This window comes from Chaetomium fimeti (assembly GCF_033439085.1).
Source record: "Chaetomium fimeti strain CBS 168.71 chromosome Unknown B0H64scaffold_2, whole genome shotgun sequence".
Classification (NCBI taxonomy): Eukaryota; Fungi; Ascomycota; class Sordariomycetes; order Sordariales; family Chaetomiaceae; genus Chaetomium; species Chaetomium fimeti.
The window spans coordinates 2,535,050-2,549,310 of NW_026944330.1; the positions used below are offsets into that span (position 1 = coordinate 2,535,050).

The 14,261-nt window shown below is 57.0% G+C and overlaps 6 protein-coding genes across 6 annotated transcripts; 4 read left to right on the top strand and 2 right to left on the bottom strand.

Moving 5' to 3' along the window:
- Positions 1-1,689, bottom strand: B0H64DRAFT_336503 (uncharacterized protein). Its single transcript, XM_062801148.1, has one exon. The coding sequence runs from the start codon at positions 1,408-1,410 to the stop codon at positions 142-144; it is 1,269 nt and encodes a 422-aa protein (XP_062662469.1). The 5' UTR covers positions 1,411-1,689; the 3' UTR covers positions 1-141.
- Positions 1,690-1,824: 135 nt separating this feature from the next.
- On the top strand, positions 1,825-4,812 carry B0H64DRAFT_454636 (uncharacterized protein; the record flags this gene model as incomplete). Its single annotated transcript, XM_062807279.1, has 4 exons — positions 1,825-2,888; positions 2,933-4,028; positions 4,289-4,549; positions 4,673-4,812. The coding sequence occupies exons 1-4, from the start codon at positions 1,962-1,964 to the stop codon at positions 4,810-4,812; spliced, it is 2,424 nt and encodes an 807-aa protein (XP_062662470.1). The 5' UTR covers positions 1,825-1,961.
- On the bottom strand, positions 4,654-6,547 carry B0H64DRAFT_386718 (uncharacterized protein). Its single transcript, XM_062803161.1, has 3 exons — positions 6,453-6,547; positions 5,396-6,260; positions 4,654-5,321 (listed from the first exon to the last, which is right to left on the bottom strand). The coding sequence occupies exons 2-3, from the start codon at positions 6,147-6,149 to the stop codon at positions 4,843-4,845; spliced, it is 1,233 nt and encodes a 410-aa protein (XP_062662471.1). The 5' UTR covers positions 6,150-6,260; positions 6,453-6,547; the 3' UTR covers positions 4,654-4,842.
- Positions 6,548-7,314: 767 nt separating this feature from the next.
- On the top strand, positions 7,315-8,520 carry B0H64DRAFT_86206 (uncharacterized protein). Its single transcript, XM_062808897.1, has 3 exons — positions 7,315-7,971; positions 8,040-8,182; positions 8,246-8,520. The coding sequence occupies exons 1-3, from the start codon at positions 7,478-7,480 to the stop codon at positions 8,338-8,340; spliced, it is 732 nt and encodes a 243-aa protein (XP_062662472.1). The 5' UTR covers positions 7,315-7,477; the 3' UTR covers positions 8,341-8,520.
- A 1,777-nt stretch (positions 8,521-10,297) lies between these two features.
- On the top strand, positions 10,298-11,744 carry B0H64DRAFT_430057 (uncharacterized protein; the record flags this gene model as incomplete). The annotated part of the gene is made up of 3 exons (XM_062805920.1): positions 10,298-10,378; positions 10,446-11,057; positions 11,182-11,744. The coding sequence occupies 3 exons, from the start codon at positions 10,298-10,300 to the stop codon at positions 11,461-11,463; spliced, it is 975 nt and encodes a 324-aa protein (XP_062662473.1). The 3' UTR covers positions 11,464-11,744.
- B0H64DRAFT_386724 (Tim17/Tim22/Tim23/Pmp24 family-domain-containing protein) lies at positions 11,739-13,182 on the top strand. Its single transcript, XM_062803162.1, has 5 exons — positions 11,739-12,179; positions 12,239-12,354; positions 12,415-12,441; positions 12,518-12,648; positions 12,725-13,182. The coding sequence occupies exons 1-5, from the start codon at positions 12,153-12,155 to the stop codon at positions 13,099-13,101; spliced, it is 678 nt and encodes a 225-aa protein (XP_062662474.1). The 5' UTR covers positions 11,739-12,152; the 3' UTR covers positions 13,102-13,182.
- The last annotated feature ends 1,079 nt before the right edge of the window (positions 13,183-14,261 follow it).

Below are 14,261 nucleotides of genomic sequence, written 5' to 3' on the forward strand. Positions count from 1 at the left end.
TCGGGGGTAAAACTCATGAACACCCCACAGCTTGCATAAACCGGCCATTACGATGATATTGAGGGGCAAGACACTATTTTACACTACTCGCACAACCGCCACAACATTAAAACCACCTCCCCAGGAGCAGACACCGGTTCGCTACTTCAACTCCTCGTACTCTGGAAGACTCCACCCCTCAACACTCTCCCGGACGCTGAACATGTTAAGTTTGAGGAAGGATGCAACTCCGATGAAGAAGTTCAACAAGCCGATGCTGAATGCCGACCCAGACAAAGCCCACTGGCTGTCAGCCTTCTCGGCGATCCCTTCCTGTATCTTCTCCATGAAAGGCCGGAACTTTTCTTCGTAGTTTTTGACTGCCGTGGCAAGACCGTCTGGCTCGCTGGCGAGGCTGCCAGCAGAGTATTTCCCGATCTCGCCAGCCAGAATGTATGCTCCCACAAAGGCAGAGGTGGTGCCCATCCCTGACATAACCGACGGACAGTAAGCGGCGTCTCCAACTAGGGTGACGTGGCCGGACGACCAGGATGGCAGCTTCACGAGACCGACTCGCTCGCAGTAAAAGTCATCGGCTTCCCACATGCCCCTGATGACGTCTTCCGTTTTCCACCCCGCCCCCTTGAAAATCTCGGCCATGGCCTCCTTCTCCCGCTTGACGTCACCCCTCGGCACCTTATCGAGGCCCTCGGGCTCCGTCTTGCACGACAGCATGGCTTGGATCTCGTCCGGGCTGTGTCTCCTGGTTATTATGGCGCGCCGTTTAGTGGCCATGTACGTGGTCGCAAGGAATTGTTCCCCCTTTTGCATCGGTAAAGGGATGGTGAAGTAGGCGATGTGGAATCCCGGGATACGTTGCATATGATCTTCGGCGCTGGTCCCGAGCATGACTCTCCGTGTGCGTGACCATTGGCCATCGGCACCGACGACGAGGTCGAACGTGTTGGTCTGGCCGTTTTCGAAGCGGACATCAACGGAGCCGTTCGCTTGCTCGAGGCTCTCAATCGTCGTCCCGTAGACATACTGCGGCGGTCTCTTGGCTGCCATGGCGGCGTCGTAAAAGAGGCGGCACATATCACCCCGCATCATCTCGTACTCGGAGGTCAGGTTCCCGGTCCGCTTGCTGCCGGCATTGTTCGCCGGGAAGTAGGCACGGCGCCGGCCAGACTTGTCGACCATCTGCATGCCTTGCTCCGGGGCTGCCTTGGCGCGGAAGGCATCGTCGAGGCCCATCTTTCGGAGGACCTCAATGCCACACCCGCGTAGGTCGAGCTGTAGGCCGGTGGCACGCAGAGAGGGGAACCGCTCCACGACGGTGATGTCGTGGCCTTGTTTGGCAAGCCAGAAGGCGAGGGCGTTGCCGGCTATTCCACCGCCGCTGATGAGAACTCGTAGGGTAGTCGGAGGCATGGTGTTGATAACTTGATGGTGTTGGCTTGGAGGGTAGGGTGGTTGGGATAGGGAGTCTAAGGGAGATGACAGATCGAAAGGACTTGAGACTGGACTCGAGGTCTCATATCCGAGACAAACACAAACTTAAGAGAGAGAAGATTATAAAGGAGGGGAAGCCCGGAAGTCGCTCGGAGATTCCGGTTTTAAATTAAGAGAGATCGCTGTCGTCACAGCACGACGCGTCGAGGTTCCATTAACACCAGTTGCTTGCATCACACACTGACACAGTACCCTAAGTCCGATGGCGCCCCTGGTTTCGGCCGAGACAGGGGTATGGCGGACATAAGGAGGCTCGGGGAATTCAACTCGGGTTTCACAGCATACCGTGTAAATCTCATTCATGGAAACGCGACAGTGAATCAAAAATGCCGAAAACTTATTAACATACCTAGGTAATCTTGTCGGCAACGAAGTCGGGGAATTCGCCGAGGAGACCCATACCCCTAAACCTATTGCTCATCATCCACGTAACCACCCGGGGCCCGCCTCACCACTTGCAGCTTGCTTCGATGGATCCCACAAGGGCCACGCGGCCCCTATCTCCCATGATGAGTCCGATCCGCCGCCGTCGAAGGCCGGCTCTCTCCTGTCAGGAATGCCGCCGCCGCAAAATCAGATGCGACCACAACAACCCCTGCGCACATTGCACTCGCCAAAAAACAAAGTGTGTCTACAAACCTTTTACCTACTATGAGCCAAGCGACCACACCGGCGACAGCCCCGTAAGCTCCATAAGTCCTCGGCCGACAAGCACGACTGCAACAGCAAGCCCGCCGCCGACGACCCGCATTTCTCTTCCGACGCCACTCTCAAGGGTACTGAGTCGACAGACGGTCGAGACTACTCCAGCGACCCAAGATGCTTCGTTTCTCGTCCCAGTCACCACCTCCCAAGACGTGGAACTGCCATCGCCAAATCAAGATGGCCAGCACCGGAATCAAAGGGAGCGGGATCCCAGCTTCTGTGGCCTTATAAATCGGATAGCGAAGCTCGAAGAGTCCGTGGCAGCCCGGAAATGGACCGGCGATATCCCTGCCTCCAATGTGCTGTCCGAGCCTAGTAAGGACCGACGCCCCCTCCATGTCGAGGGCCAACAACTGCCCGGAACACAGGACTGGCAGCCCCTCCAGAACAAGCCGCGGGACTGGGGCCGCACCCGCTGGGTGGGTGACACCACCGAGTTCGCCGTCGTCATGGCCTGCTACGCCGAGATCGTGGGCAAGAATAGCAAGAACCCTGCGTTCCAGACCCCCGACGCCGCGGCGCTGATCGCCCAGGCTGCCGAAGCCCTTCAGGGGTGTAAGAACAGAGCGAAGAGCATCAAGGTTGCCCGGCCGACTAGGGGTCTGCCATCTCCTTACGCCTGTCTCGCGCCGCCTTCGCTCGAGGGTAGCGACGAAGATGGCCGAGCTCTATTTTACCTCCTTCGAGTCCACGTATGTACCTACTCAACCAGGGCAGCCCGTAAATGGTGGGTGAGAGGCTAACACCGAACTATACTAGACACCGAATCCTCCACGCTCCCACCTTTTGGGCGGAGTACCATAAATACTGGGACCATCCGGGAAGCGTCTCCGAGGACGCCCGCCATAGGATCCTTCTTGTCATCGGGATAGGGTCGAGCGTCTATGACCACGGGGACATAGCCGCCATCCATCGCAACACGGAGTCAGTGCACCAGTGGATCTACGCTGCCGAGACCTGGCTATCCGGGCCGTTGGAAAAAGACCGGCTTGACGTCAAGGCGCTACAAATCCACTGCCTAACCGTGCTAGCCCGTCAGATCTTCTCCATCGGCGGGGACACGGTGTGGGTGTCGATGGGATCGCTCCTCCACGGGGCTATGCAGATAGGCCTCCACCGCGACCCCAAAAACCTCCCAGACATGTCGTTGCTGCAGGCCGAGCTTCGCCGGCGCTTGTGGGCAACCATCCTGGACTTGATTGTCCAGTCTTCCCTGGATGCTTGGATGCCACCGCGCCTCTCGCTCGAAGAATTCGACACGGAACTCCCGGCCAACGTCAACGACGACGAGATTAGCGAGACAACTACCACGCTCCAGCCACACCCTAAAGAAACATTCACCTCGACCTCGCTTCAGCTCGCCCTCTCCGCCTCGCTCCCAACCCGCCTCGGCATCGTGCAGTTCCTTAACAACCTGAACTCGGACCGGTCCTACCACCGCGCTCTTGCTCTTACAGCGGAGCTGACCGCATCCATCAGCGCCAACAGCACCCTCTTTGCACCAAACAACAGGGCCGAACCCAGCAGCAGCGGCGGCAGCAGTGGCGACAGCAGTGGCGACAGCAGTAGCAACGCTTTCCACCGCAGCCTGCTCGACTATCTCACGCGGCGCTTCCTCATCCCGCTACACATACCGTTCAGCCACCAGGCGCGCACGAACCCGCTCTTCCACTACTCGCTCAAGGTCAGCCTCGACGCCGCGCTGGCGCTGGTCTCACACGTGCCGGAGGAGGGCAACGACCGGTTCGGCAAGCTGATCTCGATCGCGGGAGGCATGCTCCGGGACGGGCTGCGGTACGCGACGTCGGCGATTAGTCTAGAGTTGCTTTCGCGTGAGTGCTTTTTTTCCTCCTTCCTTCTTCCCGTTTAGAATCGAACACACCAAATCCATTCACCCCCCCCTTAAAGCCCCATCATCATCATCATCATCATCATCATCACGGCCCATCCCCCACCCAACCCTTGACCAACCCTTAACCAACCCCTAACCAACCCTTGCCCCCTCCCCTTTAACCATCCCCAACCCACCAACCCATCCCAACTTAACCCCCCCATCCCCCACCCTATATATTAATAATTAACACCCCCAAAGACGTCGAAACCCAACTCCGCGACGGCTCCCTCCCCCTCACCTCGCACACCCGCACCACCCTCACCCACGTCCTCGAACGCATCATCACGCTTGCCGAAGCACGCATCCGCCGCGGCGAGACCAACGTCAAGATCCACATGTTCCTGCGCATGGTGCTGGCGCAGGTGCGCGCGGTGGAATCCCGGGTTGATGAAAACGATGTGGCGGTTGCGGTTGCGGTGGCTAGGGCGGCGAGGGATAGTCTGCGGTTTTCGGAGGGGTGTTTACTTCCTTGTGCTTCTTCTTCTTCGTCGTCGGGTTTGGTGGGGGGTGGGGATGGGGTGGATGGGAGTGGTGGTGGTGGTGGTATTGGGGTTGGGGGGGTGAGTGAAAAGACTGGGGGAGGGTCGGTGTTGGATGGGTCGCCTGGGGATGAGGGGGGTTTTGATGGGTTGGGGATGGAGGCGATGCAGGGGTTTGACTTTGACGGGTTTGGGGAGGAGTTTGCCTGGGAGAGCTTCTTTCCGGACGGGCGGTTTAGTTGAAGGGGGGATATATCATTCCTCGTAATTATGCTAACACCCAACAGGACGCCACCCATAGAACTCCTCAATCTCGTTGGCCAGCCCTGGCTCTGTCTCCCACTGTCTCACCACAAAATCCTTAACGCCCAACTCGGTCCACCGACGCTCGTCCCAGATGACGTAGCCCCAATTCCTGAGCGAGGTAGGCGTATGCCCCCCGTAGATGTTGGCGTAGATTCCGCCCCATAAGAGCACCCACGCGAGAGGCGGCCCGTCCGGCGGCACGGCGTCACCCCCAAACTCCATTGGGTCCCTCCTGCGTTCGGCCTCATCTCGGGCGTTGACTGAAGTTGCCTCGTCGCGACGGACAAGCTGGTTCGCAGACCAAAGAGCCTTCCTCAGAGGCGCATCAAGCTCGTGGTGGTGCGTCAGGCAACGCTCCATCTTGTCAACGAGGGCCTGGTGGCCCTCGACTGCCAAAATTCTGGCCAACATCTCAATGCCGCGGGAGACGGTACCATCCATAAAGTCTGCCACCGTCGTGTTAGAATGTCTGGTCAACCTTCTTGCTTCTTGTGTAGAACTCCAGGGGTATTTTACTTACCGCCCCACTGGCCATCTATATCAAAGGAATGCAAGGGGTTAACGTCACTATCTGGCTGCCGGTATCTTGGATTTTCGTCGCTCAGGTCCCATTTAACCTCTTCAAATATATCCTTATATTTATCACGCATAAACAGGTCGATACAGCCGATAGCTTCGGCCTCCCAGGGATCGAACAGGCATAAGAACATTTCATTGATCTCGTCGTCTGTGAATGAGTCATCACGGCCGCACTTATTCCGCCCGAATAGGTGGCAGAAGATCTCGTATCGGTAAAGAGTACGGAAAACGCGGATCTCCTCGCTCCTGCTCAGGGTGGGCTGCGGGTCTGGCACTGCTTCGGCTTCGGCTTCGGCTTCTCCGGCTTCCCGGCCGCCTGCAGGCGTCACCCTCGCGCGTGCCATGTTCGCGAGGGCCCAGGCGGCAAACCGGCGGCCGAGGGGCCTGATCACGGACACATGGAAGGCGGCCAGCCACCGACAGGAACTAGGGTCGAGTGAATTCATGTCTGAAGGTGGGCCCGGCCCCGACAGCCACGCGCGGTATCCGGCGAGGAAGTCGGTGATCTTCTCGTTGGTGCGCACAGGGCGCATCTCGCGTGCGCGAGATTTCAGACAGGCGTAGGCGTCGACGAAACAGCCGTCCAGCTCGCGGGCCAGGCAGGCTCGGAGGAGTGCGTTGCGGTTGCTTCTGTACTGCGCGTGCATCGTGGGTGAGGCCCGGACGAGCGACCGCAGGGTTGGCAGATCGGGCATGTGTAGGAGGATGTTGTCTCGTAGTTCGGCGGGCAGGCTCTCAAACGGGGAGAGCCCGGAGGGTGAACCTTGTTGTTGCTGTCGTTGTTGTTGTCCTTGAACCCCGGCATCCTCCATTTTCAAAGTCAGGATGTTTACCTCAACAGAGGGATTGGCCACATGGCTGCTGTGGACTTCCGGCGACGGCATTGTGTTGTGTTGATCAACCCAAAGTCAACCTGACGGAAAAAATAAGATAGGGCCTGGTAATACCTCGCAAACAACCGCTGTCCTTGAAAATGAATCGAGAAAAAACCACTGTACCTAAGGTAGGATGGAAGGTAGGTGCCAGTCGCTGTGTAAACTGCAGGAGCTACCTACAGGTAGGTACCGAGTTACTGTGGAGGTATGGGTGCATCCAATCATCCATGGATCCATGGTTCCAATTCCCTCAGGTCGCAGGAATTCCGCGAGGGCACCTGCTAGGTGGGTGCTGTGGCGGCCAGTTTGGGGGCCGTGCGGCGTGCGGCGTGCACGGGGCACAGATTCCTCCCAGGGCAGCTCTGCAGCTCTGCAGCTCTGCCCCTAGACGTGCCCCCGTTCCCAGCCCGAGTTAACCGGTAGCCGAAGCAGGAGGGAGGTTACAGGTACGGCCGAGCCGCACACCACCAACACCCGCCACCACGGAAGGTAGGTAGTTGGGATCCTCGTCAACGGCAATGCGGCGGGAACATCCTGTCGGTGACCACAACGATGGCCGCCAACGGACCCACGGTCCCGGGACCCCCAATCCTCGTCCCCAATATGGAAACAACACAATCCTCGGTATCCACCCCGATTACGGCAAAATCCCTGAAAGTTTAGGTGATCCTTCAACCGCCGCCGACGGGTCTGAATCGGGCTGCGGCAGTAGCGCGGGCTGCTCCGACCGTCGTCGCGATGGGGGCAGCATCGGTCGCCAGTCGGTGCCATGTTTCGTTGGAGAGGCGTTGAGGGTTTCGAGACCATTCCCACGTGCCTCATCAAGCCCGCCACCGGCCGGTTGCTATTCACAGTCAAACAGGTCGTAACCGAAGAGGCCGTGGACCTAGGGTGGCTGTCAAGATCAAACGTTGGTTGGAGAGACTGGGTCTCCGGATGAGTCCAGAGGGGGGTATATATCTTGGGTCATCGCCTCACCTATCTACCCATTAACCATCAACTCATCAAGCATCTACTCAACCATCTCATCAACCATCTTCTTCATCTTGCCAACCCGCAGCTAGCTACGCAGGCCGAGCCAGCACCTTCCCTCTCATCTACAACATTTACATAATTACATTATCCTCTCCCAAATCTCCTACCTCATCATGTCTCGTCCCACTTCCTCCGCCTCCAACAAGTCCTTCCACTCGGCAAAATCACACAACTCGGCCGGCTCCAAGAACTCGGCCACCTCCAAGACCTCGGCCGCCTCCAAGGTGTCCGACAGTTCGTACGCGTCCGCCTTCTCGGCGGATTCCTACGTCGCAAAGCTCACGCCCGGGCTCGATGACGCCTTCGAGGAGATGATCAAGGAGGTCGGAGACTTGGGCACCTCGCTCCAGCAGGAGCGGAAGGCGCAGTCCCACATCTCGAAGCGTCGTGACCCGAACGATCTTCAGAAACGGACCTGGACCGATGCGATGCAGAAGGAGTACAAGGCGTACAAGGACGCGGTCGACCGGCTCGGGGAGGCCAAGGCCAAGCACGAAGCCTCCACGAAAGCCGCCAAGGCGAGCGTCAAGAAGCCGGCAGCGGAGCAGGAAGCCGCTCGCCTCAAGGCCCTAGAAGACGACAGAGCCTGGCTCGACCGTGCGGTTGAGTAAGTACCACCCATCTCGGCCGGCCCCGTCGACGGATTCGTACTGACCCCGGCCCTTTTCGAATCAGCGCTACGACGGCTCGGCTCGGCTTCATGCAGAAGTACCCGGACGCTTTCAACACGCCGATCCATAAAACTCACCTCATCGCGGCTCAAGACAATATGAACTCGGCAAAACAGGCCCTCAGGGAGATCAACACCCAGGAAACCAGTAAGGCCTGACCTCCTTTGCATGCAATTCAAAGATTCCAGAAAGGCTGACCCTTTACGGCAGAAATCAGCGATATTCACAAGATTGAGGCTGCAAAGGCTGCGAGGGCTGGGAAGGGTAAGGAGGCTTCTTCGAAGGGTAAGGGGAGGGCGAAGTAGGCTGTAATTCCCCTACGAGTGTAGGAACTGTAATGGGGGGGGGGGTTATCTGCCAGTGCTGGTCACCAAGGGCAGGTTGCGTTGCGAAGCAATGGAAGGGTTGAATATTAGATTTAAAAGTCACCAAGGACTTGGGTGTCGAAATCATTATTAGCCGGTCTAAGCGGATTTGTATTGTCATGCCATGCGTCCCACTCCATCCCGTGAACCTTGTGAGCTGGCTGGTTGTCATTTCCAACCAATCACTGTCGCGTGTCTTCTCCCTATTGCTGAGCTTTGGCTCGTTCCTATCATTCCCAGAGACAGTATGTTGCCGCCCGCCCACAACATCTCGTAGATTCTGAGGAGGCGAACCACTCGTTCGGATCCAAGCATACCTAAGTACCTTATGTAGGCAGGCGTGGTTTAATTGTGATACCAAGGGCAAGCAGAGAAAAAGACCAACTATTTCATCATACGGGGTGCGGCCGACGAGGAACGGCGCAGGTCCGGCACTTACACGCACGTAAGCAAAAAGGCGGCGTAGCGCGTAGCAACGGCGGCAGTAACCGTTGGGGGGCGACCCAAGACCGGCATGTAGCGGACGCGTCAGACGGGTCAGACGGGTCAGACGGGTCATACGCTTGGTGCCACGCCGGCCCGCCTTACACATGATACTTCGTACTTGTATGCACAAAGGGCAATTCTATGACGCCAAACCGAAGTAGCGATAGACGCGCCCGTCGAAGAGTTCAACTTGGAGAAGGTGCCACCAGGTGCTGCTAACACGAGGGCACGCCGAGCTTTTAGACGCGGCACAGTCATGGTTGAATGCATCCACCTACCAGTCAGGGGCTGTCGTCCAATGTCTCTTTTTTTTTTTGGCTTTTCATAAGAACTTTGATCCTACGGCCCCCAAGTTTCAACTGTCGGAATTCTAGGATCGAGGAAGAGTGGCAAAGAATCGCCATCGCAACACCAATAAAATAATACAAAATACCAGGCCTTAATTAAACTGCCCGGCCAACGCAATCAACAAAACAGGCACCCGGATAATAACTCGAGAAGCAGGGTTATGCAACATGCTCCAGGTCTGAGCAAATCTCCATCATCGGGACGATTTGGGAGTTGAGCCGTGTTATGCTACTGTACGTTCCCAGCCGAAGGATGGGTCGAAAAGGCACAGCGTGGGCCGTCAGGATCGACAAGGTCCGCTATTAACCTAAGTATGGTTCATGGCCTATGATCCTCCATCCCATCTTCCAACCAGGTGGGTGTTAGGTGGAACCACTCACCTGCGCGCTCTTCCGCCTCGAGTCGCCATCGCCGTCGTCTCTGTGCTCCATCCGTTGACATAGGAATCAAGGTGAGACAGGCCCCGGTGGCCCGACTGGTGACCAATTTGGGACTCGATGGCTGGACGGTGGTCAGAGGGCCGAGGGATGGCCCGGCTATATTCTGTTTAAAGAATACCAAGTCCAAGGGACCAGGCCGTCGTCGACGGCAGAACAGGTGAACATGACGCCGATACCCACCCCCCAAACGCGAAGAGCTTCAACAAAAGCCCTAGCTGTCTGAGGCCGTGAGAAGCCGCTTTCTGCAGCCAACTCATTGGAACTTTTGCCCGGCTCAAGAGAAAATGGACGAGAACGGGAACGCACCTCAGAAACACATATAGGGCCGTGATGGAACGCCTCTTCCATGCCTCGACTCAACCACCTCCCTCTCATCTTCTGTTCAAACTTCCTTACTTGTTTCTCGCCGGTCGAGAAGTATACCCAGCGATCGATCCGAAGCCAAGTCAGCCCATCCATCCGCTCACTCCCTTCGCCGAGGCAATCGTTAAACCACGCGCTCGCCGGACGAACGCTCCCTAGACGAGAACCCACGCCTTCTCATCGTTCCTCTCAGTTGCTGACCGTGGTCATCTCATCTGCGCTTACCCGCCAAGTCGTCTCGGACCAAGACATCAGGCGACATGTCTGCCTCTGGTGAACCCGAGTGGCGCCGAATGACTAATGACGTCCGCGAAATAGACGCGGCCCAACACGCGACCTGGGTCAGAGAGCTGTTTGATTGCGACACTCTGTTACCAACGGGGTAGTAACCGCTGGACAGTTTTCCAGAGCACAATTCCCAGGGGCATGTGGAAAAATCACATGAAGAGCCAAGGGCAAACGGAGGCCCCGAACTGGCATGCAGCGGCATACTCACAACCCCTCCAGGGAGGGTTCAAAGAGAAATATCATTCCGAGGACAGTGTCGAATATATTTGCAACCGTCAGTTCGGGAGCTTTTACAGCGATCGCTATGAGGAACCCCGCATGGTCGTTTATGGGAAAAGGGGAGCTGGTGGGGATGTTGGGAAGTCCAACCCCTGTGATGACAGGAGGAAAAAGAACCCGAGTTGCACGGATGTCGCTGACCTGCTGGGTATCAAGATCCTCGGCAGAGGATATACAGCCCTAGATCTCGACCAGATGGATGCCAATGAACCCCCGCCGCCCCCAGCCCCCTCCACACACACCACGACCTGGGAGAGCGAGACCACCGAGGACCAATATTATGCCAGCCCAGCGTATCAAGACAGCTGGAGCGCTCCGAGTTCTTCGACACAACACTACTCTCGCGGTCACGATAACAGCAGTCGCACACACGCTTCACGGCGGAGCGATAGTTCCAGGGGCAGAGAGGACCATCAACTCTCCAGGCTCGCGGGCAGCATGCTAGGGCTCAGCGTAGGCGACGGGAGCAGGAGCAGGAGCAAAAGCAGAACGCGCCATGCAGCTCCCGTCGAACCTCCACGTCGTCAGGCTGCCGTAGGCCACCATTCCCGCGGCGATGGGGGTCGAATGACGACAGATAGCCGCCAGGCCACGAGCCGAACATCTGTTCCTCGTGAAAGCGCCCGAAGATCGGCTCCTCGTGATACCACCCGAAGGTCGGATGCCCGCGATGCCCGCGATCCCCGAGATGCCCGAGATGCCCGAGATTCAGGGCGAACGCATGCTAGCAGAGGCCGATCTACGAGACCTTAAGGGCCTTGTGATATTGGAAACGGATTTAAAGGTGGTTGAAGGGAGGGGGAAGGATGCGAAAGCAGAGAGGGATGCTGGTCATCCTGTCAATGTCCACCGGCCGTGACGTGATCAAGGAATACAACCTACCTAGGCAGGCTGGTACGAACTATGAAGTATGTTGATAAAATTGAAGTAGTTCCACGCAGTCACGTACTTGGAAAAATGAAGTGGCATTAAGAAATATCATCCAACATCCATAACCTGACAACTGCGGAAGAAGAAAGGAAAAGAGGATAGTTCCATTGGTATCTCCCACTACCTAGCATAAACCTCTACTTGGCAGCCAGTCTCATCATATTCTCATCAGCAGGTCAGTACACAGTCGGTAGCTTACGGGATGTAAAGGGTTAGGGTGAGGAGGAGGAGAGATGGAGGGGAAAATGGCGTTTTCACATGCAAATGCCTCGACCTGCAACACACCCCTGCGTCATTCCCCGCGGGGACCTTGCAACCCCAGCGTGCCCAGCCCGCCGATTCCCCCCTGCGACAGGGGTTTGAGCCGACAAGTGCCGTCTCCACGGCTTCCACAAGTCGTAGCCGAGCATCTCCCCTATCGACCTCGCTCCAACTTTTAACAACAATCCCGTATCCGATATCCCCTACCCAGGCCCCTAGAAGACCTCCGATCCCCGACGCATACCCCGATGCGGTAGAATCCGCAGTTTGACCTCCGTCGCGCGCAGTGCACCGACCCGATCCCGTCGCGCGCCCACCATCCGCGATCCGCCCGCGTCCCCGAATTGCCGAGGCACCATGTCGGCCGCGCTGGAGAGCCTCAAGGTGCGATTTGGAGGGAGGCTGTCGAGGAGGAACACTTTCTGACCGCGCGGGAAACCCAGGCTGCCGCCGAGCGCATCGTCCTCGACCCGAAATACCACGACCTACTCGCCGTCGTCAAGGGCGCGCGCAATGGCGCCGTCTACGGCACCAAAGTGCGGTTTCCGCATGCGCTCGTGTACGAGGAGGCACAATACCCGATCCATGAGCGCCGACAAGGCTGACGCGAAAAATATAGCATGATGGTGCTCTTCCGCTCCGGAACGTACGTCCGATCCCCACCCGCGACTCTGCCCAACCCTCCTTACCGAACAGCAAAAGCTGACCCCCACCCTGTCTAGCCTCCGCGAAAAGGCATGGCTCATCTTCCGCGCGACACGCGCCCACGCCCGCAACCTCGCGACCTTCGCCACCATCTACAAGACAACCTGCCTACTGCTCAAGCACTACGGCGCGACGCCGGGCAAGGAAGGCAAGCCACCCCCCACCCCCCCCTTTTTCCTTCACCCAACCCCCAAAACTAACCACCCCATTTCCCTGATCTCCAGGCCCCTACGACAGCTTCCTCGCGGGCCTTCTCGGCGGGTACGTCGTCTTCGGCCAGCGCTCCAAGCGCTCCGGCAAGATCCCCAGCGTCAACCAACAAATCGTCATCTACGTGTTCGCGCGCGTGGTGCTCGCCCTGGCCCGGCTCTCCGTGAAACCGGGCGTCGGGCTGCCGGGGGTGTCGGAGCCGGGCCCCAGCGCGGCGCTCTCGAAAGCGGCCTGGCCGCTGTTTGCGAGCGTGTCGTGGGCGGCGGTCATGCATCTGTTCAAGTGGCATCCGGCCGAGCTGCAGTCGAGTTTGAGGAGTAGTATGACGTATATTTATAGCGATTCGGAGAGGTGGGAGGGGTTGAGGACGTTGGTTTGGCATAATGAGTGATGTGATGCGGTGGTTGGTGGGGGTGGGTGGTTGTGGTGGTGGTCATTTGCCGGCGTTTGGGGGGGTCAGATCTCGTTGTGTTTTCTTTTTTTTTTTTTGAGCGTTTGACTCGGTTGCTGGTTTGGATATGAGGGGGGACGGGCCGCTGGCGGGTGCATGTTATGTATATACTCACCTACATAAAGGCATGGGTTGGCATTAGATCAGGCAGGGTGGTTGGGGAGCATGCCCGTTGCGTTGGGGAAGTTGTTGAGACAGCGTTGCTTAACACCGGTCGTCGGCATGAATACAGCGCAGGATAAACCAGAGGAAATTGTTTGGTGAACAACCTCAAGTCGGGTTGGCCTACAGTGCGTCCCGATGCCTGAAAGGACTGACAAAGGGAAGGGTCGCGCCGTCGATTTCCAACGAGGACTACGGACCGGGTAGCCAAGCGGTTACTGGCGGTGGTTCTCGGCCCACGGACAGCTAGTTCGCCATATATGGCAAACCTAATCCTAACGGAAAGGCCCTAGGTCCGAATCATGAGGCTGCCCTGGGTTCCTTTAAGGAGGCGCTGGGACGCTGGTACCTCCCCCTCAGAAACGAGCAGTCCGCATCGGCCCGACGGGGCATGACGGGGCTGCGCCACGAAGTAAACCGCCACGGGGTTTCGTAACCGGTTACCTTCTCTCGACCACAAAGGGAGCTAGCCGGTGAGCTTTTGCTTTTACGACTTAGATCTCTTTTTTGAGCCCCTATGCTAAATCTTATCGATGTGGTTACCTATGTGGTGTGGACTTCAGTAGTGCTTCCTGGAGTGTTGCCTTTATTTATAGATGTACTTTAGTATCTATTTTACTTACCTGAAGATATTTATTTCTTACATAGTACCCTCTAGTTTAAAATGATAAATGCTCCTTTGCGGTTTATATCCATTGCCTAGTCCTTAACAACGTGAGCTTACACTACGGTACTTTACCTCCCTAAGCTACGACTCAAGTATCAACTACCTACCTATAAGTATTTTAATTCGTTAATGCTATATCCTTTGTAGAGATGATCGTAATTGAACCAATAATTACATTTCTCTTCCCGTCTCCTTGCTACGAAAGCGCATACTAAAACCAGAACAACTCGTCTTTTGGTTTCCGACTTGACTCATATGGTATTCTATTCCA